The sequence below is a fragment of the Kogia breviceps genome, chromosome 13, assembly GCF_026419965.1.
Source record: "Kogia breviceps isolate mKogBre1 chromosome 13, mKogBre1 haplotype 1, whole genome shotgun sequence".
Taxonomy (NCBI): Eukaryota; Metazoa; Chordata; class Mammalia; order Artiodactyla; family Physeteridae; genus Kogia; species Kogia breviceps.
The window spans coordinates 17,877,047-17,902,624 of record NC_081322.1 but is presented as its reverse complement, the minus strand read 5'-3'; the positions used below and the strand labels follow the sequence as shown (position 1 = coordinate 17,902,624).

General features: G+C 36.7%; 1 protein-coding gene across 1 annotated transcript; it reads right to left on the bottom strand.

Annotated features, from left to right (window-relative positions):
• Positions 1–3,822: 3,822 nt before the first annotated feature.
• LGSN (lengsin, lens protein with glutamine synthetase domain) lies at positions 3,823–19,611 on the bottom strand. Its single transcript, XM_067011548.1, has 5 exons — positions 19,570–19,611; positions 18,996–19,125; positions 16,110–16,307; positions 7,178–7,344; positions 3,823–5,022 (listed from the first exon to the last, which is right to left on the bottom strand). Exons 1-5 carry the CDS (start codon positions 19,609–19,611, stop codon positions 3,823–3,825), a joined length of 1,737 nt encoding a protein of 578 aa, XP_066867649.1.
• Between the last annotated feature and the right edge of the window lie 5,967 nt (positions 19,612–25,578).

Genomic DNA, 25,578 nt, shown 5'->3' with positions numbered 1-25,578 from the left:
ACCATCATTCAAAAGGAGTCATGTGGGCTTCCCTGGTGGCGCAGTGGTTGAGAGTCCGCCTGCCGATGCAGGGGACACGGGTTCGTGCCCCGGTCTGGGAAGATCCCACATGCCGCGGAGCGGCTGGGCCCGTGAGCCACGGCCGCTGAGCCTGCGCGTCCGGAGCCTGTGCTTCGCGGCGGGAGAGGCCACAACAGTGAGAGGCCCGCGTACCGCAAAAAAAAAAAAAAAAAAGGAGTCATGTACCAAAATATTCATTGCAGCTCTATTTACAATAGCCAGGACATGGAAGCAACCTAAGTGTCCATCAACAGATGAATGGATAAAGCAGATGTGGCACATATATACAATGGAATATTACTCAGCCATGAAAAGAAACAAAACTGAGGTTTTTGTAGTGAGGTGGATGGACCTGGAGTCTGTCATACAGAGTGAAGTAAGTCAGAAGGAGAAAAACAAATACTGTATGCTAACTCATATATATGGAATCAAAGAAAAATAAATGTCTTGAAGAGCCTAGGGGTAGGACAGGAATAAAACACAGACCTACTAGAGCATGTACTTGAGGACATGGGGAGGGGGAACGGTAAGCTGGGAGAAACTGAGAGAGTGGCATGGACATATATACACTACCAAATGTAAAATAGATAGCTAGTGGGAAGCAGCCACATGGCACAGGGAGATCAGCTCGGTGCTTTGTGACCACCTAGAGGGGTGGGATAGGGAGGGTGGGAGGGAGGGAGACGCAAGAGGGAGGGGATATGGGAAGATATGTATATGTATAACTGATTCAGTTTGTTGTAAAGCAGAAACTAACACACCATTGTAAAGCAATTATACTCCAATAAAGATGTTAAAAATTAATTTACAAAAAATAAAAAGCCTGAGAACGGATAAATAGAAAGAAACATACAACAGAATTTGTCTGTCTACTCCAATTTTCTTTAGCTCTGAACTCTCTTAGCCAATGTGTATTTTTGGTTTTCCTTAGAAAGCAAGAATATATACATCAGCACACCCTAAAGGAATTCTCTGTGAAGACTGCTGCACCAATTTGTATTATAAACTGATTGGTAACACATGACTGAATATTTTCTGTCAACTCACTGCTGTATACTGAACACCGATGATAATGTTCCCAGTTACATAATTCCCTCACACTGCCATACTAAATATTGTGTGTTTTTAAAGTTATTTTGCTAATATCATATTCGAGGAGAAAAAAAAGGCTACAAACACCTTGATTAACTGCGTTTTTATGCCATCTTTTACAATTTGTGGTAAAACTAAGCCAAAGCACTACACATGTTTCACGAAGGCCTATGAGCTGCATAAGGGGTCTGAAAGAAAAAGGCACAATGTAACATCTATGAGTTTAAGCTTTATTCGGGGTCTTACTGTGGACTATAGCCTGGGAGACAGCCTCTCAGACAGCTCTGAGGAACTGCTCCAAAGAAGTAGGGAAGGAGCCAGGATATACATGACTTTGGGCTAAGGAATAAGTGCAGTCAACCAAGCATACATCTCAGTAAAAGATTACCTCTAGTCACAATGAACAGGTAGTTCAGTTAATGATTTTAGTGCTTTTCTATGAATGGGAAGATACAAGAATCTGGGTTCATTAAAATTCTTCCTCGGATATGCATCTAACTGTCTAAAGGCTTGTTTTTCCAAAGCACATTTCATCCTGTTTTTCATCCTGAATTCCTTCTGGGGTACACTGTTGGTCAGTGACTGCAGTGGCTAAAGACTCGATCCTTGTAGAACTGATGGGTGGGCAACACTCTTTGTTGTACAGATCTATACAGCTCTGTTAGGGTGGGTGACAATGTAACTTTTTTGCATGTGTGAATCCCTCTAATTCAGATTCTCCTAGAATAGAAAGGTTGAGAAAGTGATCTTTCACTGGTTCTTTTACCTTTATTCTTTCATCCCCAAATCCCTCAAATTTCCCCCCCACACAATCAGACACACACACACACTCACACATGCACACACACACATACAATCACACTCACACTCAAGCAAGAAAGGTGATTTTTGTCCAAGTAACAAAGACTCAAACTCACAGTGCCTTAAAGGAGATAGAAGTAAAAATCTGAATGTGGGCAAAGCGTGCTCTGCCCACAGGACAAAGCTTCCACCCCATTACTACCCTGTGCAGCTCCATTCCTCAGTGCATCACTCTAGCCACTTCACCTGCAGGTTAGTCGGCAGGAAGGTGAGGTCAGAAGGATGGGTAAAGGATGGGGAATGGAGAATCTGTCCCTGAAGGAAGTTTCCTAGAGCTTCCATACAACACTTCAACTTGCATTTCTTTGGCCTGAACCTAATAACATGACCACACTCTGCCACAATGAAACCCCAGACACGTTTATATGTCACTATTGAGAACTGAGGGGAGAGTAAAGACAGGGAGACAACCAGTAAGCTCCTCCCCCGTAGAATGTGTGGGGTCTCATTCTCTGGAGTGTTCTTGCATTTTCCTTTCCTTCTCCACACACCCTACACTACCATTCTCTCTACCCCTTAATCCACTCAAAAACTCTTATTCTTTATGTATCCAAACATACTTCTCCTGCTCAAAGGAAAGAGGGTGAGCAATTAGAAGAAGACGGGCTGACTTTCAGTACTAAAGCTACTGAGTACCATGGACTTGAATTAGGAGGATCTGAGCCATATTCTAATCCTGTGCCTGTGTGTTTGCTCTCTCAACTGAGACCACAGTTGGTTTTAATTGAACATAAAATCTCCTATTTGATTCTAAGCAGTGGAATAAGGTTTTTATTTGCTAGTAAGTGGATTTTGAATTTCCTCCCAAAAGAAGCTAAACTTTGGTGATAGTTACAATAGTATCTCATTCACACAAAGGTCTAGAACATTTAAGATTCTCTGGGGAGATACCAACTTCTGTGGGCAGGAGACTCAGTAATTTAAAGACAATTTTAGCTAAAAGCATTGCCCTGGTTATCAAGGCAGTTGTTCTCATGTTCCACAAAGCACCAGAGGTATGTTTGAAATCTCCAGTTTCAGAGAGTTGTACAAACCAGGCAGAGCCCACCCACCGCGGCCCATCCCCATTCCATCCGTATTTTATGAATTCGGCTTCTACATGGGATACTGTTTAAAGAAACATTTTCACTACTTTTAAATATTTGACCTCATTGTTCCCAGCTCAAAATCTATTTCTTGTGGATTTGTTTCTTGTGGACATTACAGCTTTGAAATTCCTTGACCTTTTAGGAGCTGGTGACAAAGGGTAGAAAGAGAAGGGACATATGTGAAAACTTCTAACTTGTCATCATGACATATTTTTGTAAAACTTAATTAAATCATTTAGAGGCATCACAATCATGCTTGCAAAATAGACCCTCAGAATGCCTTGATGAGTGAGATTATATTAGCGAATATCTTTGTTTTCCTGGTAGTCACAACCTATGTGTATAATTGAAATTATTTTGGGTTTTTTGTCATTTAAATTTTACATTCTAATTCTTAAATCTTTTTAATTGTGTGAATATATTTGTTGCTCCCACAAAACAGTATATTTGTGTCGAGGTCAACAAACGCAGAGGCAATGACCACCGAGTGACAAGGTTTGGTGGGTTTTCACATCACAGCTACACCACAACTTTATTGTTTGTTTCTGAATCAGAATCCTCTCAGCAACCCCACTTCATCTGTCAAATACTCCATGGGGACAAAAAAGAGAGAAAGCATTTGTAGTCTTGTTGTTGTCGCAAAAATCCAATCTTTTCTTTCTGGCAGATCAACTACTTAAGTAAAACTCACATCGCTAAAGGAATAGTTAAGGGTTTCACACTAAATAAAATATTCTAAGAATTTATTTCTCTCAGCATCTGTTTCTTCACTTTCCAACTCATATTTCTTCATGGCCACAAAATATCGAATAAAAGTTTCCCCTAGAGCCTGTCTCAGACATTGATCTTCCTCCAGGGCCATGAGGGCATCTTCTAGTTTCAAAGGGATCTCAGAAAGTTTGGACTGATGGAGGTCTGTGCTGTCCTCTGGAGCAGCCAAAACACCATCGTTTCTTTGAAGTCCATCCAAGCCTGCAGCCACAGTGGCGGCCAGCACCAGGTAAGGGTTTGCCGTGGCTGAGCCCAGTTTATTTTCTATTCTGGTGCCTTTCTCACCATGGCACTTGATATTAAAAGCACAGCTGTTATCATTGTATGCCCACGTTGTCGGCACACTCTCCTTCAGGTCTTTACTCTCCTTGAAATAGCGCCTCCGGCAGCTAGCATCAGGAGCCATCAAGCAGCTGAGAGCAGCAGAGTGCCTCAAGAGACCCGCCAGCCATTTTCTCCCAGTGATCGTGAGCTGCTCAATTCCAGAACTGCTACAGAACATGTTTTTCTTTCCATCGACATCCCAGAGACTATGAGACAAAATTCCTGAATTGCAGAATCCAGTCTCGATGAAAAAGCTGGTGATGTAATTATATTTCCTTGCCACTTCTTTGACAGCTGTTCTAAAGGTAAATGCATTATCAGCTGAACTGATGCCGAATTCGGGCAGAAAGCAGATTTCCATCTGACCAGGCCTGGTAGAGGAGGAAAAGCTCTCAACATTGGCCCCAGTGTGATACAAACCATCCACGAGTTCCTGGATGAAGGGCTGGTCGTGATCATTTAGCAATGCTGAAGCAGGAAGAGATATGGTCTTTGAATTGATAATTTCAGGTACACCAAAAATGCAAAAATCATAGATGAAGGCAGAGAACAGGGAGAAGCCAGAGTCCTGCAGCCGGCTCAGCTGCCTCTTTGCGATGTGCCTTGGGGAAGTCAGCAGAGGCTCGCCAGTCACAGTGAACGTGTCACAGATCACCCTTGCAGTCCTCTCAGCCCACGGCAAAACTCTGAAGGTCGATAGCTCTGGCATCAGGACTATGTCACTATTAAAACATGTTGCTCTTATGTGATCCACTTCATTGTCCTTAGGATTTGGTATCAATTCAAGATAACCTCGGGGCATGTAAACACCATGGATCACTTTTTCCTAAAGAAGTTAAAGGATAGAGCAATCAAGGTTTGAAACTTGAAAACAAACAAAAAGTTGGGAGGTGGGAGAATGAGAAAAAAATGTTTAACATCTGTTGGTTAAAGTTAGCTTAATATCAGATAAATTTTAAATAGTTTAAAATACAACCCACAAAGGTAATTTATAAACAAGTGTTAATAGCTTTAGCCTTGGAGACTTTATATGCTCATGTTCATGAAAACAGCACTCATAAAGAAAAGCTATAAAGATAAAGAAAATGTCTATAGCAAATGATAAAGGTAAAACCTAACAGAATTATTTGAACTGCTCATAACCAAAAATATTTTTTAAAGCACTTTTTACCATGTGGCATAGTGACTAATACTTCAGATAAGGCTTTATTTTGGTTTATTCTATTGTAATCCCCACAGGTAACTGACTCTCCAAAGTCTACAGTAAAGAATCCTCAGTCTTTCTCAGAGAGCTGACTGTGTCACACCCGGGACACACAGGACAGAGGAGCTGGGACTGCTGATCTCTGCACTCCTCTCTTCACTCACTTTTGCAACCCACTAACGAACAAACTACCTCACAGGGGCAGAGTTCCAGAAACCTTGCCCGTGAATGTGGACCTATGTTATAGTTTCCAAAATGCTGCAGCCTTCAAGTCATCAGTCTTAACTGTCATTAATTCCTTGTATGAATTTAAGCAGGTCACAGAACTGTTATGTGCCTCAGCCTCCATATCTGTGAAACAGAAGTGTTAGAGTAGATGATTGTTTAGGCACTTTCTAGTCAAATACCTCTTGGGTTCAATGGATTTAGCTTTTATTTAACTTTTCTATGTGCCATACAACATGGAAATAATGAAGTTATAAAGTTGAACAGACACATAAAAATGTAGAAATTGTGTAGTAGGAATATCAATAAGGTTTCATGTGTTGACGTTTCCATTAATGGGTGGAGAAAAAGCTGACTGTAAAGTTTGGTTCCTATGATGTCAGTGAACACCGTGAGGTTAACAAAACCTACTCACATTCTGCAAGCGAAACTGGTTGTTATATTACTTCCAAATCTCAAACAGCCTGGCTAACGAGGAAGGGCTGATGCTCGCAGAAACGACTCTTCTGCAGGTGCCTGTGAGCCCCTTCCTCCTTCACTTTCCACCATCTCTGCACATTTCCAAGTGTCATTTGACCTGGATGATCCAAATCTGCTTTTGCCAGTAGTAAAGTTGAGTAAGTCAAGCACTGTTTATTCAGCGCCTGCTTAATTTTCAAACTACTCAAGGACCTATATATATAAACTGTGTGTGTGTGTTTGTGTGTGTGTGTGTGTGTGTGTGTGTGCAGGCAGATCTAAATAATTTTGGAAGAAACAGATTGGAATCTTTTGGAATTCTTTAAAAAGTGCTTTGAAGATGCCCAGTTTTTCCCAATATAAAGCAAATGAGAAAAATTACAATTTTATATTGAAGTAATAAGTAAGATATAGTTAAACAATAATCTTAGAGGATGCTTAATTTTCATACTTTTGTATATAATACTGATGTCCCTTCCTAAGAAATGATGTTTCAGTAACAGTAAGTCAGTTATTACAGTAAATACATGACATAAACTGAAAAATATTCAGAAAATCTCAAAACATATCTAAAAATATCATATTTCTTGATATCACTACTTTTGAGAACTAAATAATATTTATTGTCATCCAACAAAAATGGATATATTCTTATCAGAATTAGAAGCTAAAAGGGATATGCTTTTTATCTAGAAAATTCTATTTAATCTTTTTTTTCTCTTTGTATTTTACTCCTGGGTCTTCTGTTGTGATTTTCTCATATCAAACAAATTATAATCATCTTAATTGAAATAAGAGAAAAAAGGAGTGAAATTATTCAAGGCAGAAGGATGAAAATTACCAGTCTTAATTAGTTTTATATTTATATTGGGTAAATGAATTGCTCTTTGGGAGCTGAAAGTATACATTCAGCTCTTAGGGGAACAATAATGTGTCTGGGGAGTAGCAAGGGAAGAAATAAAATGAATGATTGGTTTTCAACTAGAATTACTGTATAGATTGCAATAAAATAAGAAAGAGCAATAAGGACCATTTGCTTGCAAATGAATTGAATGAAATTATATTCAATCATAACTCTACTTGCAAAACTCACTTGGAAAAATTGTGCAGGGATACTCTTAGACCTGGACACACCATGGAGGTCTGTTGCTTCAAATCGCACAAACTGAAGGTGATTTTGGGCCATCTCTTGTTTAATGTGTTTCATTCTAGAGGAGAGTTCAGGTGCAGTAGGAATTTGAGTGCTGTCTCTGTTGTTATCTGTAAAATAAAAAAATGGTCTAAATCATTAGATCATGATGAACTGCGAAGTAAAATGAGGCTAGAGAATAATGAATGTCATTATGATCATTAACAAAAGCATCATATGTTTCCATGTCTTTGGCTTATTCCTGAGAATATTGTCTCTAAACAGTCTAAGAGATTATCACCCGGGATGAGGTGAAGGTTAATTCTATTTGCTTAAGTAAATAGCAATATTATATGTAAGCACTTACTGACAATGTCTTTGCTTATGGAAATTAGAATATATTTACATCACTGCTTTGGCACCATATAAGGCTATATATAGATGAGTACCATCGAAAAGACTTTGAGCTTCTTGAACTAACTGGTTTTACCCAAATAAAAAGATCCTGTATGATTAAAGGTAAAATTATTTGTTTGTTTTTATTTTCTGTGGGTTTGCTTTTTGTTTCATTTTCTTTGCCAAAAGAGCTTTATATCTTTATAATGACATCTGAATCTAAGGCATCTACATCTGTGTCAAATTTAAAATTTGTATAAATGAGCATATAAAAGTGTTTTTCAAGAATGAGAGTGTAGGAAATGAAAAATCTAGACTGAATACTCCATTTTAAAAAACTAGAAAACTTTTTTAAAAGTTTTTTTCAAGACTTTTATGATAGTCTACAAATTCTAAAACTCTAGAGTTAGAAGAGACCGGAGATAACATCTAGTTCCAACAACTCAGTAGCTTAAGTCCCAGAGAAGTACAACCAGGTTCCCTGAATCACCCTCTCAGTCCATCACCAAAATTGAAACTGGAACCCAGACCTTTTGATTCTCAGTGGGTGGCTCAATACCATAAAATGGCTGAATGCATCTAAAGTGTATAGAAGGATCAGACACACAGTACACATCATAGATGTTGGCTACTGTCTGACTTCTAGGAGACTCAGCAGATTGTAGTCATTCAGGACAAACACTGAAGCTCATCTGCCTCCCTACAAATCCTGCCTTTGCCCTGGCAACTTTTCTTATCTCAGCTTTCTTATGTACCTCAGCTTTCTCACTGACACAATATTACTTATTTCATAGGCTTGTTATGATGATTAAACAAGTTATTTAACAGTTCTTGGCAGACAGTGAGCACCATATCAATGTTTCTTAAATGCATCAAGTGAGCACAATTACTCTAACCCTGGTAAATGGTACCATGATCATGTCTGAATCTGAATACCCATCAATCTGTCGCATCACTGATGTTGAACAGCTGTAATTTTAAAGTGATGCTTGAGTATCATTTTTTTGAGATATAATTAGGCTTTTAAAACATAAAGATTGACAGTTTAAAAACACAGATTAAGTCAATTTTAAGTACATGAAGCATGTGGAAATCAAGATGCTGTCCCATCACTAATAAATTTGGCTGCTCTGATGCTCCATAGGCTTTATAACTACCTTCCATTTAACAGAAACAGTTAAGCTGTAGCAGTTACAGTGTTTTATGCCAAATTAGCAGTTGCTGTGTTCCCAAACTTATTCTGAAGTATTGGGTGTTCTGCCCAAGATGAATAATTCTCCTTAAAGAAAATAAAATTTATAGACATTTTAAAATATGGAAAATTTCAGATAGTCAGTATTCTAAATGTAATAAGCAATTACATGTAAACCATAAATATATTAATAACATAAAAAATCAGAAGACATCTCTTATTAAAGGAATAGTCATTTTACTGGTTCACCAATAATACAATCACAGGTAATCATTAGTTCTTTGCCTTATCTGTATCTTCTACAGTTACTACAATAAATGTGTGTTATTTTAAAATAAGAAGAAGGTTTATCCACTCAATATAGATTTTTTTTTTGTTACCACATACTATTTATACTGCACATATATTATAGGGGCAGCCAGAAAAAGGCTGGGCACCCTTAGAGAGCTTTATATTATTGAATGAGGAAACTATAGACAATAAATATACCATCAAATGCAAAGGTGGGATAATTTATCATGGTGAAAGTGCTGGGGAAAAAAACATAATCATCTGAAGTATTAATTCTGTGAGATTTGATCACAATGTGGACAGGTCCAACCACTGATTCTCTCTAACATCACCAAGTTGCACTATGACTGGACAGTGAGTATATATATTAGTTTGCTAGGGCTGCCATAACAAATACCATAGACCAGGAGGCTTAAACAGAAATTTATTTTCTTACAGTTCTGGAGAGAAGAGGTCTAAGACCAAGGTGTCAGCAGGATTGGTTGTTTTCTTCTGAAGACCTCCTTCCTTGGCTTGTTGATGGCCATCTTCTTTACATGGTCTTCCCTCTGTGTGTGTGTGTGTGTGTGTGTGTGTGTGTGTGTGTGTGTGTTTTCTAATCTCTTCTTATAGGGACACCAGTCATATTGAATTAGGGCCCATTCTACAGAACTCATTCAACATTAATTATCTCTTCTAAAACTCTGTCTTCAAATACAGTCACATTGTGAGGTACTAAGGGTTAGAACTTCAACATATGAATTCTGGGGAGACACAATTCAGCCCATAATAATATACTGACCAGTTTCCATTTTCTTCAGCATCCTAATCACCACCTGCTATGTTGTGTAATCCATGTTTACTGTCTTTCACCACTTGCATGTTAGCTCCAGGAGAGCTTACTTATTATGTACTTACTTACTTGCTATTGTATCCCCAGTACCTCCAAGCATTTCAGGCATATCATAGGCACTCACTGGCTATTCTTTTAATAATTTAATAATTAATGTGATTTAATTATTTAGTTAAGTAATCATTATGTGATATGACCTTGTCTAACTGAAAAGTAAAAATTGGCATCACATATTTTGATATGTATCCTAAGTATCAAATTTTCAGTTAAAAGTTTAATTTTTTCACCAAATATGAGAACCCTATTCAATCAAATTTCATTTTCATGGCATCAACTAATCTGAATTGTCTGACTTTCTTTTCTTCAAATAAATTGCACTTCTTAGTTACAATTAAATCTTTTGGTCAGCCCTTCCTAGATGTGTATGATAGAGCATACATGTGTATGATAGAAGAGCAGATAGATATTTGCCAGTTCAGGGGGTCATTTGTTTTTCCTATACTGTGGCTCCTGAGAGGTGCTCTCCTTTCCCATCTTCTCAGAGAGCTAATAAATTAAATCAATGTGCTTTTATAGAGGAAGTTTTATGGCTGTGAGATTTTAAGGGGAAAAAATTTTAAAAACATGAAAAACCAAACAAACCTTAGAGCTCTATAGCAGCTAGAAAGCCTTGGAGAAATGTCCATGTTCTGTGACAATGAGGACATGTTTCAGTTATAGAGAACAAACCATGGTCACTTATAAAAGACAAATTAAATAGGTGTTTGGGCTTTCAGAAAACTCATTTCAAAAGAGGAAAAGTGCATTTGTGAGTACACTCTGTAATACATTCAGCTTAGGGACATATTCCTTTCCTTCATCGACCTGGCTGCTCTGAGAGCCACACTGTTAATGCAGATGTGACCTCACCTTTGGCCACATCACATTAGCCCAGCAGTATTGGAAAACGCGGGTGGCAGAATCACCTGGTATAAAAGCCGGGACAAAAACAAAAACAATAAAAAGTGAGGGGAGGGGGAGCTATTCTTTGAAAAAATACATTTTTAATAAATTCAAAGCAGTTATTACAGAGAAGAAAATACCACATTGAAATTCCTTACACTTATTTTGGAGATTTATTTTTATATTTATTTTGAAATTATTTATTGGTGGTTTGTTTGGAGTTGTAAACATTCTGGTACTTCAGGCCTGTAAAAAATCTAGCCCTGGGCCAAAGAAGAAGACTGTGAATTAATCAAGTTGAATCAATCAATAATTATACCCACACCCCTAGTCATAGTTGATTGGTGAGAAGAGAGCTCATGACACAGTTCTTTTCTCAGATATTTTGACTTGAGACTAAATAATGGTAAATTCCATTTCTCTTTTATGGCTGAAACTATATAAAACAAAGGTCACAAACTGTGCAAGAACCAGTGTAATCAGCAGATATTTTCTCATTAGCCTTCCCAGTGTTTAGAAATTTTTAAAATTAGTTGACAATTAAATATCAGAAAATTTCATATAAAAATCTTGAGTTCAACCTTCTCTTGAAAAAAGAGAAGCAACCATTGGCTGGAACTCTGAGATGGCCTTCAAATGGGGTATGTATGCATCCTCTAATTCATGGGTTGGCAAATGTTTTCTGTAAATGGCAAGATAGTAAATATTCACGGCTTTGCATGCCATGTGGTCTCTGAGTGAGTGGCACTCACTACTTTCTCACCAGCACACCTCACTCATTGGCATTATCTGCCTGGCCCCTGTGGCATTTGTATTGATAGTCCCTGATGCTTGGAGGCTGTCAGTGCTCATGTTCTTCACTTCATGGAGAAATTCATGAAGCCAAAGACAGAAAGAGACATTCATGAAGCCACAGAGAAATGTAGACATGAGAGATGGTATGAATTGTCCCCGAGGATGTTGACACCCTAAACCCTGGAACATGTAGAATATGTTAAATTGCAGGGCAAACAGGACTTTGCAGATATAATTAAGGTTATGGACCTTAAAACAGGGACATTGTCTTGTATTATTCAGGTGAGCCCTTAAAAGCAGAGAACTTTCTCCAGCTGTAGGCAGAAAAGAGGTGTGGAAGACAGGGATTTCAGAGAAATTCCAAACATGAGAAATATCTGATGCACTACTGGCTCAAAGATATAGAACCAAAGGCTTCCAGGAGCTAAGGGCCACCCTAGCTGGCAGCCAGCAAGGAAACAGGAGCCTCAGTCCTATGACTGCAAGGAGCTGGATTCTCCCAACAATGTGAATGATCTTAGAAGTGTATTGTTTCCTAGAATCTCTAGTTAAGAACTAAGATGCCAACGCCTTGATTTTGGCCTTGACATACTTGAAGCAGAGAAATCAGCTGTGCAAACCTAGACTTCTGATGTACAGAACTGTGAGATAATGAATTGTGGTTTTTTTAATGCTTAATGTGTTATGGTGGCAAGAGAAAATTAATACATATGGAGTCCTGACAGTGTTCACTCTCAGGCTGTATGTACCTCTTAGGTCCTATGTGTGGTAAAGAATTTAACCTTGCCCAAAGAGAGTTCTGGCCTTTACCCTTGGCCCTGACTGGTAATCTCTAAGCCCTTAGAATATCCTGCCTGACAAGAGTGCCTTTGTTTTCCTTGTGCCTCTGGCCACACTAGAAAGTCCAGTAATATCATTTATTATTGAATCATGTGGTATCAGCTTGACCCCAGTGGAGCTGGAGACTGAGGTCAGCTGTGTGGCCAGTTGACTGTGGAGCTCCAATAAAGACCTGCACACGAAGACTAAGGTGAGCTTCCCTGGTTGGCAATACTCTGTTTACATTGTCACACACCATTGCCAAGAAAATAATGTTGTCCATGACTTCAGTGGCAGAGGACAAGTGGGAGTTCCATGCTTAGAACTTCCTTGGACTCTTCATCATGAATCCTTCCCTTAATTGAATTTAATCTGTATTTTTTTCATTGTAATAAACCATAACCTTGAGGATAATATCCTTTGGTGAGTTCTGTGAGTTCTTACAGCTAATTATCAAAACTAAGGTTAGTCTTAGGGAACTCCCAATCTTGAAATTGGTTTCAGAAGTGAGAGTAGCCTGGTAGACACTGTATCTCTAACCTTACACCCTGCTATATTTCTACCTTTCCAAACCTTGTTTGTTCAAACTTTTCATCATGGATTCCTATGTGGAATAAATAATTTTAATGTTAATTTCTATCACTTGGATCCCACAGATTTTTGACAAATACACTCATAGGTCAAAATAGCTATATCACTATTGATAACCCATAAATTTAGAATAACAGAATTTTTAGTATCTGGTCTTACACGTAGGTCTTTAATGTATTTTGAATTTATTTTTGTGTATGGTGTTGGAGACTGCTAATTTCAGTCTTTTCCATGCAGCTATTCAGTTTTCCCAGCAACACTTATTGAAGAGATTGTCTTTTCTCTATTGTATATTCTTGCCTCCTTTGTCATAGATTAGGTGACCATAGGTACGTGGCTTTATCTCTGGGGTTTCTATCCTCTTCCATTGATCTATATTTCTGTTTTTGTGCCAGTATCATACTGTTTGATTACTGTAGCTTTGTAGTATAGTCTGAAGTCAGGGAGCCTGATTCTTCCAGCTCGGTTTTTCTTTCTCATGAGAGTCTTGGCTATTCAGAGTCTTTTTTGTCTCTATACAATTGTAAAATATTTTGTCTAATTCTGTGGAAAATGCTACTGGTAATTTGATAGGAATTGCTTTGAATATATAGATTACTTTGGGTACTATAGTCATTTTGACAATATTCGTTCTTCCAATCCAAGACCATGGTATATCTCTTCATCTGTTTGTGTCATCTTCAATTTCTTTCATCAGTATCTTATAGTTTTCTGAATACAGATCTTTGGCCTCCTTAGGTAGGTTTACTCCTAAGTATTTTATTCTTTTTGATGTAAATGGGATTGTTTCCTTAATTTCTCCTGATCTTTCATTGTTACTGTATAGGAATGAAAGAGATTTGGGCATATTAATTTTGTATACTGCAACTTTACTGAATTCATTGATGAGCATTAGTAGTTTTCTGGTAGCATCTTTATGATTTTCTATATATAGTATCATGTCAGCTGCAAAACAGTGACAATTTTACTTCTTCATTTCCAGTTTGGATTCCTTTTACTTCTTTTTCTTCTCTGATTGCCATGGCTAAGACTTCCAAAATTATGTTAAAAAACTCTTAGAGGACAACATAGGCAGAACACTCTCTGACATAAATTGCAGCAATATCTTTTTTGATCCACCTCTGAGAGTGATGAAAATAAAAACAGAAATAAATAAATAGGACCTAATTAGATTTAAAAGCTTTTGCATAGCAAAGGAAACCATAAGCAAAATGAAAAGACAAACCACAGATTGGGAGAAAATATTTGCAAATGAAGCAACCAACAAGGGATTAATCTCCAAAATATACAAACAGCTCAGGCAGCTCAATATCAAAAAACCAAATAATCCAATCAAAAATGAGTGGATGATCTAAATAGACATTTCTCCAAAGAAGAAATACAGATGGCCAAGACGCACATGAAAAGATGCTTAACATCACTAATTATTAGAGAAATACAACTCAAAACTACAATGAGGTATCACCTCACACCAGGTAAAATGACTATCATCAAAAAAGTCTACACACAATAAATGCTGGAGAGGGTGTGGAGAAAAGGGAACCCTCCTGCATTGTTGGTAGGAATGTAAATTGATACAGCCACTATGGAGAACAGTATGGAGATTCTTTAAATACTAAAAAAACCCCACCATATGACCCAGCAATCTCACTACTGTACATATACCCTGAGAAAACCATAATTCAAAAAGAGACATGTACCAGAATGTTCTTTGCAGCACTATTTACAATTGCCAGGACATGGAAGCAACATAAATGTCCATTGACACATGAATGGATAGAGAAAATGTGTCACATATATACAATGGAATACTACTCAGCCATCAAAAGGAAAGAAATTGAGTTATTTCTAATGAGATGGATGGACCTAGTCTGTCATACAGAGTGAAGTAAGTCAGAAAGAGAAAAACAAATACCATATGCTAATTCACATATATAGAATATTAAAAAACAGTATTGGTGTACCTAGTGGCAGAGCAGAAATAAAGACACAGATGTAAAGAATGGACTTGAGAACATGGGGGGTGAGAAGGGGGAAGCTGGGATGAATTGAGAGAGTAGCACTGACATATATACACTACCAAATGTAAAATCAGTGGCTAGTGGGAAACTGCTGTATAGCCCAGGGAGATCAGCTTGATGCTTTGTGATGACCTAGAGGGGTGGGATAGGGAGGGTGGAAGGGAGGCTCAAGATGGAGAATATATGTATACTTTTAGCTGATTCACTTTGTTGTACAACAGAAAGTAACACAACATTGTACCATATGATCCAGGAATCCCACTCCTGAGCATATATCCAGAGAAGACCATAATTCAAAAGGATACGTGCACCCCAGTGTTCATTGCAGCACTATATACAATAGTCAGCACAAGGAAGCAACCTAAATGTACATCAGCAGAGGAATGGTTAAAGAAGATGTGGTACATATGTGCAATGGAATGTTACTCAGCCATTAACAAGAACAAAATAATGCCATTTGCAGCAACATGGATGGACCTAGAGATTGTCATACTGAGGGAAGTACGAAGGGCAGAGAAAGATAAATATCATCTTATATGTGGAATCTTTTTAAAAAGGTACAAATGAACCTATTAACAAAACAGAAACTGAGTTACAGATGTAGAAAACAAACTTACATTTACCAAGGGGGAAAGGGGGGAGAGATAAATTAGGATTAACATATACACACTATATATATAAAATAGATAACTAATAAGAATCTTCCGTATAACACAGTGAATAGTCAACACTCTGTAATGACCTATATGGGAATAGAATCTAAAAAATAATAATAACAATTTTACTTTTAGAAAAGACTTGAGAGATCATGCATTGCAACCCCTCCATTTTCCAGATGAGCCACCTAGTGGGGAAAGAAAACTATAAAGCATTTTATAAATGATAGGTGTATAAATTATTTTAAGTGTTCTGACTTTCAGGCTAGCATCTTCAACCAACAACACAACATCACTAATTCAAATACAAATTTGGGATTAGCACCTAGACCCATATGCCAGTTTGTCCCAGAGTCCTTACCAGTATAGCTGGAGTTTGGGTGAAATTCACCACCAGGAGTGCTAGCTGATGTTTTGAGGGGCAACGGCTTTATCACTATTGTCCGATCTTTGGAGTCTTTGTCATCTTCTGGCAAATGAGATTCAGCAGAGCCAGGTCCCATGACTGGTTTGTTGGTATCCTCCAATTTGTGACACACCATTTGGTTTGTAATCCTTTCTGTAGAAATAAAGAAAAATGTTAAGGTCTTCTGCCCATTATTGATTAGGTTGTTTGTTTTCTTGATATGGAGTTTTATGAACTGTTTGTGTATTTTTTATATTAACCTCCTGTTGGTCTCATTGTTTGCAAATATTTTCTCCCATTCCATACGTTGTCTTTTCGTTTTGTTGATGGTTTCCTTTGTTGTGCAAAAGCTTTTAAATTTGATTAGGTACCATTTGTTTATTTTTGCTTTTATTTCTTTTGCCTTGGCCTAAAGAAAATATTGACTGATATAAGAAAATATTGCTACAATTCATGTCTTCTAGGAGTTTCATGGTGTCATGTCTTATATTTAGGTCTTTAAACCATTTTGAGTATCTTTTTGTATATAGTGTGAGAGAATGTTTTAATTTCATTGATTTACATGCAGCTGTCCAACTTCCCCAACACCACTTGCTGAAGAGACTGTTTCTTCTCTATTGTATATTCTTGCCTTCTTTGTCAAATATTAATTGACCTTAGGTGTGTGGATTTATTTCTGGGCTCTCTATTCTGTTCCATTTATCTATATGATGCTTTTGTGCCAATACCATGCTGTTTTGATTACTGTAGCTTTGTAGTACTGTCTGAAATCTGGGATGGTTATACCTCCAGCTTTGTTCTTTTTCCTCAGGATTGCTTTGGCAATTCTGGGTCTTTCATGGTTCCATATAGATATTAGAGTTATTTGTTCTAGTTTTGTGAAAAATGTCATAGGTAATTTGATAGAGATCACATTAAATCGGCAGATTGCTTTGGGTAGTATGACCATTTTATCAAAATGAAATAGACATTTCTCCAAAGAAGACATACAGATGGCCAACAGGCACATGGAAGGATGTTCAATATCACTAATTATTAGAGTAATGCAAATCAAAACCACAATGAGGTATCACCTCACACCAGTCAGAATGGCTATCACCATAAAGTCTACAAATAAATGCTAGATTAAAATAGGGAACCTTCCTACTCCTTTGGTGGAAATGTAAATGGGTGTAGCCACTATGGAAAGCAGTATGGAGGTTCCTTAAAAAACTAAAAATAGAGCTACTGTATGTTCCAGCAATCCCACTCCTGGGCATATATCCAGAAAAGATGAAAACTCTAATTCGAAAAGATACCTGTACCCCAATGTTCATAGCAGCACTATTTACAATAACCAAGACATGGGAACAACCTAATTGTCCATAAACTGATGATTGGTTTAAGAAAGTGTGGTATGTGTGGTATATATATATATAGGAATATTACTCAGCCCCAAAAATGAAATATTGCTATTTGTAGCAACATGGATGGAACTAGAGATTATCATACTCAGTGAAGTAAGTCAGACAGAGAAAGAGAAATATATGATAATCACTTATATGTGGAATCTGAAAAAGTAAGACAGATCTATATACAAAACAGAAATGGACTTACGGTTTTTGTAGTAGATTTAATGGTTTTCATAGAAACAAATTTATGGTTATCAAAGGGGAAAGGGAGAGTGGGGAGGGAAAAAATTAGGAGTATGAGATTGACAGATACATATCACTATATATAAAATACATAAACAACAAGGATTTACTGTATAACACAGGGAATAATATTCAATACCTTGTAATAACCTATAATGGAAAATAATCTGAAAAAATGTATATAACTGAATCACTTTGCTGTACACCTGAAACTAACACAATATTATAAATCAACTATTCATCAATTTTAAAAAAGAAAGAAAAATGTTTTAAAATGTTGTCACTGTTTTCAGCTGTCTTTCAATATGATGTAAAGAGGAATGCTTGAGAAAATAATTTATTCCTAGGCAGTGACATACCAAATAAGGTGCAGTGGGTGTAGTTCACCCTGGTTTTAAGCCATATGGGGTTGCATTTTCTGTATAGAATTTTAAAACAATAATAAAGTTTACAAAAGTCTAACTGCATTTTATTGTTGCCATGCACTGGCCATTTGTACTGCCCCTGCCTTGGGACATGACTCTTCCTAGAATGGAGACTGTTGTCCAAATCAACTCCTAGTTTAAGCACTGTTTCAAATCCACTGGAGTCTAGTTGGAATTCCAACACATGTTATGAAAACTTGATCCACAACTTTATTGTTGCCTGTCTCAGTAATGATCTTTGTACTCACTCTCAGAGCAGAAATATGCTTCTCTTCTTACTCATATGTTCCTTCTGTTCTGTATTCTCTTTTGTTCACACTACTATTTTCCTAGTTCTACTCCCTTTTAATTCTAAATATTTTTATTATTTTTATATATTTATACTGCAAGCCTATATGTTCCATCTTTTTTGTTTGTTTGTTTGTTTGTTTGTTTCAGTACGCGGGCCTCTCACTGTTGTGGCCTCTCCCGTTGCGGAGCACAGGCTCCGGACGCTCAGGCTCAGCGGCCATGGCTCACGGGCCCAGCCGCTCCGCGGCATGTGGGATCTTCCCGGACCGGGGCACAAACCCGTGTCCCCTGCATCGGCAGGCGGATTCTCAACCACTGCGCCACCAGGGAAGCCCATATATGTTCCATCTTTTATGTTGCCTATGTAGGAATACATTTTCTTTCTTTCTTTGCTTCTCCCATAGAAGAGAAGAAAAATGTTTTATGAAGAAGAGACCAAATAGAGATTGTCTTTGACTACATATTCTTGAGGGATCATAGTAACAAGATACCTTTTGAGTTGGCTATATCCACTTCTCCTATTTCAGTTGAAAAAATATGTAGTTTAGTGACTTCCTTTCTTGTTTTTCTTAATTTACTCATCCTGCTGGCTTTAGTCTCATTACCTTCATCTCTGGTGTCCTGTAATAATTAATAAACAAAAAGTCAAATAAAAGATCATGCATACAATGAAATTTGGAGGTCAAGAAAGAATGAAGATATAAAAATGACTCTAGGAGACTTTAAAAACAAGGTAAATTTTGTTGTTTCCACATCCACTTGAATAATTCAAAATTAAGAGGCTCAACATTCTGCTGACAAGATGGATTTTCTGTATCTCCTTTTATATGTGGTACAAAAAATATCACAAAATAAATTAAAATCTTGCCCAACTAGTCAAGATTTTCTATATTTTTTACTCTGGGATATTTTGCATTATTTATTCTTAAGTAATTTTACCAAACCCATTTTAGCTTTATAAAGCCCTCTTTTATAATTTATCTCTCTCTTTTTTAAGGATCTCTAATGTTTTTGACCAGAGACATAAGTATTATACCTAAGGATTTTAGATTCTCCTCTTCTTACCCTCATCCTAATTGCATCAATATTTACTTCAAAAAAGCACATGCTTTCATAAAATTCTATTTTGTGACTGTATTTTATGTATGTGAAACAATGTCATGCTCAAACTGTTTTATAGTTTGGGAAAACCTAAAGAAAAACATACTAAAACAAAATAACCTAACTTCAACACTCTAGTTATAATCTTTGACAGGATCCCTTGACAGAGCTGTCAAGGGCAATTCCCCATGGGGAGCTAGACAGTGAGGCAGAGGCTGGGGATGGAGAGCTCTGGTGTCTCTGCCCCATCAGTGGACAGAATCACCCCTGAAGTCCTGAGTCACAACTAAAATAAATAAGAATTTTTAAAAATAAAAAGCTGACATTGATTTTTTTTCATTTATCTACTTTTATTTTTAATTCACTGAAATAATTTTTTAAAGAATCAATTATTTTCTACTCAAATGGCTTGATACTTTTTGCACATCATAATGTACTGACTACAGATTCTATTTTAAGTTTTGTGTAGGTGTCATTACTTCTACCAAGTCAACTTTTCTGAATTTTTTTAATGAAGTGTAATTGCCTTACAATATTATATTAGTTTCAGGTGTACAATATTAAATATTTTTATAGAGTATACTCCATACAAAGTTATTATAAAAGATTGACTATATTCCTTGTGCTGCACATTACATCTTTGTAACTTATTTATTATCTACCTAGTAGTTTGTATCTCTTAATCATCTACTCTTATTTTGCCCATCCCTTCCCACACCTCTCACCTTTGGTAGTTTGTTCTCTGTATCTGTAAGTCTGTTTCTGTTTTGTTATATTTGTTCATTTTTTAAAATTCCACATATAAGTGAAAATATACAGTACTTGTCTTTCTCTGTCTGACTTATTTCACTAAGGATAATATGGCATATATATAATGGAATATTATTCAGCCATAAAAAATGAAGTTTTGCCATTTTCAACAACTTGGATGAACCTGGAGGGAATTATGCTGACATTGGTATTTTTAATGTTGTTTTTACAAACTCCTCATTGTAGTTTGAGGTGAGAAGGTCAGGGTCAAAAACTATATTCTAAAATGTTTCGAGCTATTTTCTTTTTGAAGAGCTATTTCTGAAGTTTCCATCCCTGGAGGCAAGTTATAAATACATGTCCAGAGTGGTTGCTGGGGAACAGCTGTACCATTTGTCAATTAAATCAATTCAATCTCTGAAGACTGAAAGAAGAAACATGAATTTAACTGTTTTGTGTCTACATGTAGTTATGATACATTGTTCTTATTGTTACCATGTTTTGTAAAAAGATATATTTCATAGGATAAAGTCTTTGTGTGATTTTTTTCAAGGAACTAATATTTATTAAGCACTTAATGTATACTAAATACCAACATTGTACTTTAAATTTTTAAAATTTTATTATGGTAAGAACACTTAACATGAGATCTAGCCTTTTAAATTTTGAAGCAATTTTTAAGTTGGCCATACTGGTTTTTTTTTTAACATATTGTGTGATTTTAAGTTTCATTTTTTAGAAAATTGTGGTCTTTCACTACAGATAATCTTATATTTGTATCATGTAATATTTATTGTTATAGTCATTTATTTTTTTCTAGTAGTTTATAATTTTTTCAAATATTTGTATAAATTTTCCCTATGCACTTTGGATAGGATTCTGACAGTGACATACTAGCCTTATTGTATATATTCACAATTTCTAAGATTGCATTGCCAGAAATGTACATTATATAGTTGTAATTTTGGTAAATGTTTTTACATATTCATGTCTCTGGTTATTTTTAAGAAGTCTTCTTTAGAAAATGATGTATTAGGCCAGTTACACAAATTTCAAAGGAAACTGAGCAGACTAATATTTGTGTTAGTTTGATTCATTAGGGATCCTCTCATACAGAGATTGATGGAATCAAATGAAACAAATTTTAAGATTTCTTCCAGCTTCAAACTCTAACTGTAACCAAATAACAATGTGCTACAATTGAGCACTCTGTCAGGCACATTCCTTCAGCATAACCCTCAAGATGGTAGAATCTCCATCCTACAAATGAGAAAAGTGAGACCCTGAATAACATGCCCAAGGCCACAAAAGTGAATGGAAAGTAGAGAGTATTGATGCAAACAGGTCCTCTGGTTTCCAAAATGCCATTCTGCTTCCTAAATTTCAGAGACTCAAACCCAGAGAATGTTTATTTTAATAATTTTCACCTGCCTTCATATAAACCAGACCAAAAGGGAAAGTTTATTAAGAGAAAAACAAGGACAATTTATCAAGTTCCTAAACTGAGAATTTCACCAATAAAAACCCTAGAACTAAGTCATAGTATGTGCCTCTGACTCCAAAATAGATGCTCAATTTTTCTTCAAATGAAGAATACATTTAGTTCAGTCCTTTGATTTTCCTTTACATACTAAAATGATCATTTCTAGAATAGCTCAAACAAATTTAGTGGATCCCTGATTTACCTCACCTCCAATAAGTATTTTAATTCTCTTTAATCTCTTAACTACATTTAGTTACAATGTGAATGATGTTTCAGTAAAAAAAAAATCTGCTAGTCAAGATTCATGTGATTTAAGTCCTAATTCTGACTTTTCCTAAGTAGCAAGTCCTCTGGAGCCTTGGTATTTTTGTCTGTAAACACTGCTATAAGTATAATTCCCAGAAGTATGTTAACATTTTACAAGTATTTTTATAACCAAACGATATGTTATATATTATTTAATACTCACAACTTTCAGGGAACATTTATTATCACCTTCGTTTTGCCAAGGCAGAAACAGGTTCACCAGAGTTAAATGATTTGTTCAAGATCATATGACTGCCAAGGAAGAATGGGAATTATCTGAGGAGCTTCCCACATCACCATAGTGGGCAGCTGAACTAGATGAAATTCCACTTCTATTTTATAAGATTATCTGTATGACTTGTAAAAATTTGTTCACTCAACACCCTGTTACATATTCTTCTACAATTATATTGTGTTTTAATAACTCTTTCCTGAATAAGGGTTAAAACCATCTTAAGTCACTATCAGCTTAAACTTCATCAGTCCAAACAATGAGGACTATGGGTAAGGTAAAATCAGAGACATAAAAATAAATAAATCATGGTCCCTTTCATAAAGAATCTTACAATCTAGTATAGGCGATAAAGTGTTGTTATTAAAGTTGAAGGCTCCCATGTTACAAAGAAAGAGATATAATTAGGCTACCCTAGTTCAATGGCAGCAAACTCAATGCTGAGCTGGTAACAGAGATGCAGTGGGCTGTACGGTGAACACCAGAGCTGACATCCATCCAGTGAAGGAACCAATGTGTGGCTCTAGCCAATAGTTTCCATGACAAAATGTGGCCCTAGTGAAGCCAGTTTTCCAAATTTCCAAGGAATGCCAGAAATCTGGATTTTCATTTGAAATTTTATGATTTTTTTAAATGTTGGCAATCAATTTAAATTATAAAGTAGGTAGTAAAGAAGAAAAGAAGGATACTCAATTCCTATATAGCCAGATCTCATAAAGACTGGAATGTTGTTCAGAATATTCAGCAGTGCTAGAGGCCCTGGGCACAATGATAGCAGCAGAGACCACCTATCTTTTCCCCATCAGTGGTGGCTAGTACAGATGGTCAAGATATTTAGCCATTAGTACAGATAATAAAAATAACAAATACTTTTATTTTACCTACTATGTGTCAGCTCTCTTCTAAATGCTCTGCGTTTCGTCTCAGAACAACCACTTGAGATAGATACCTCGTCATCTCCATTTTAGAGATGAGTAAAACTGAGTCAAAGAAAGACTAATTAGCCCACACATCTTGTAAGTGGTAGAGCTAGGACTTGAACCCAGGAAATTGGTTCCAGAGCACAAGTGCTTGATGCATTGTTAATGAATACCATCAGTCAGAATGCCCCAGAATCATTTCTGGGGTGCTGGGAAGCCAGGACAAGATTCTAGAGGGTCCCTGCAGGACCAGGTGTTAACTCTTTAGTAGATGGATTATGGAGAGGTCTAAGGTTCCCAGGGAAAAAGTAGGAGAGCTAGAGAAGTTCAGAGGGTTGGGGTACCTTCAAGGGACTCTTGTCAGCAGCTGTTTACCAACCAGTTTAGAAATGTTTATCAAATAGTTGACATTACAGGTGAAGCCGACAAACTTCCTGGTTGCACCATTAAGTCAGACAAGCAGTGCCTGATGCGTAGTAAGTACTAAATAGATGTTAGTCATGATTATCTTTACCCAGGCACCATGCATTACTGAGGATCTCTGCTTCAAAGATACCTCTTTCTAGGCTACCTCATGGGTCCTTAACTCATGAGAGATGACTCATATTCAGTCAGGCTCTAATCTCTACCTTTTCTAAGCATCCCTAGACTCTGAACACAGTAAACTAGTGGAACCTCTCAGAGAGGTGAGGGTATATCAAGTAGTCTGAGGGAGCCAGCATACTCATGCTTGTAATCTACAGCACTGCTATTAAACAGTCAGACTGTTTTATAAGTAGGGTCTTCAGAGAGTCTTCAGGGAAACTAGGCCAAGCTTAAACAGAAGAGGGGACACTTGAACTAGAAAGAAGTCAATAAACAAAGCTGGAAAAACCATGAGCATAAACACGGATATGTGTGAACATGCAAATCTAATTTATGCTTAATTTGGACAGTCTCAAAATTCTACTACAACAGGTTGACTCTGATTTCTTTTGACATTTCCACCAGAGAAGCTTTTCACACTTCAGATACTTTTCTACTATCATTCTATCAGATGACTTCAGTTCATACATAGGAATGGCCTTTAAAGAATATTTCATATTACAAGATATTTTCATAATTCATGTTTTTCTCATCACAGCATTTCCTTTGAAAATTGTTTATATGGCTTAATATGTTTGGCATTTTGCATTTCCACTCAGTGGCTGATCAAGTTAACTAAAAGATTTAACCTAAAGGGATACTGCCAAGCATTAAATTTAGGCATAATTTGACCTAATAAGTTTCTTTCCAGTAAAGTAACCAGTGTTATTTAGATTCTATATATCACTGATTATGTTCATTTACTTTTAATTTTCTCTAACAGTTACTTTTCAAAGTCAATTCTTTAAAAATCCTTGTTTTAACACCTGTATACTGGCTATAGTCTGTGGTATAATTATTAATGCATTTACCATACACTCTGATTTGTTGATGAGGGGAGATGCATGAAACAGTCAGCAAGAAAAAAAAATCCCACATCCCTACATCAAGTATGTTTTGTTTCTTTTTTTATTTTTGTTTTTGTTTTTGTACTTGCTTGCTTGCTTTTTCATGTACCTCCCCTCATTAATAAAATCAGAGTTTGGGGTTGACATGTACACGTTGTTATATTTAAAATGGATAACCAACAAGGACCTACTGTACAGCACAGGGGAAAAAAGCCACATCAAGTTTTAACCTGTGTTAGAAATAATGTTAAAAAGGTTCAGTGATTGGGGGCTTCCCTGGTGGCGCAGTGGTTGAGAGTCTGCCTGACGATGTAGGGGTTTCTGGTTCGTGCCCCGGTCCAGGAAGATCCCACGAGCTGCAGAACGCCTGGGCCCGTGAGCCATGGCCATTGTGCCTGCGTGTCCGGAGCCTGTGCTCCGCAACGGCAGAGGCAACAACAGTGAGAGGCCCGTGTACCCCTCCACCCCCCACAAAAAGGATCAGTGATTATCAAATTTAAAAGAATATATCAAAGAGAAAAGAATTTCAGTTTCCTTAAAATGTATTCTTCAAAGAAAAGGGGAAGAAATGTGTTCAAAATATTTGTAGAAAACATATTTCAAAGAACACATTCTAAACTTACATCAGCTTATCTAAAAATATCCACATCTATTAAACACTTTTCCTACTTCCGGCAACTTGGTCTAAGAAAATAATTCAAAATATGTAAAGTTATATGCATGTCCAGTGCCATCTTTGTTATAATAGTGAAAACTTGAAAGCAGCATAAAGTAGGAAGAGTTAAATATAGTGTGGTAATTCTGTTGAAT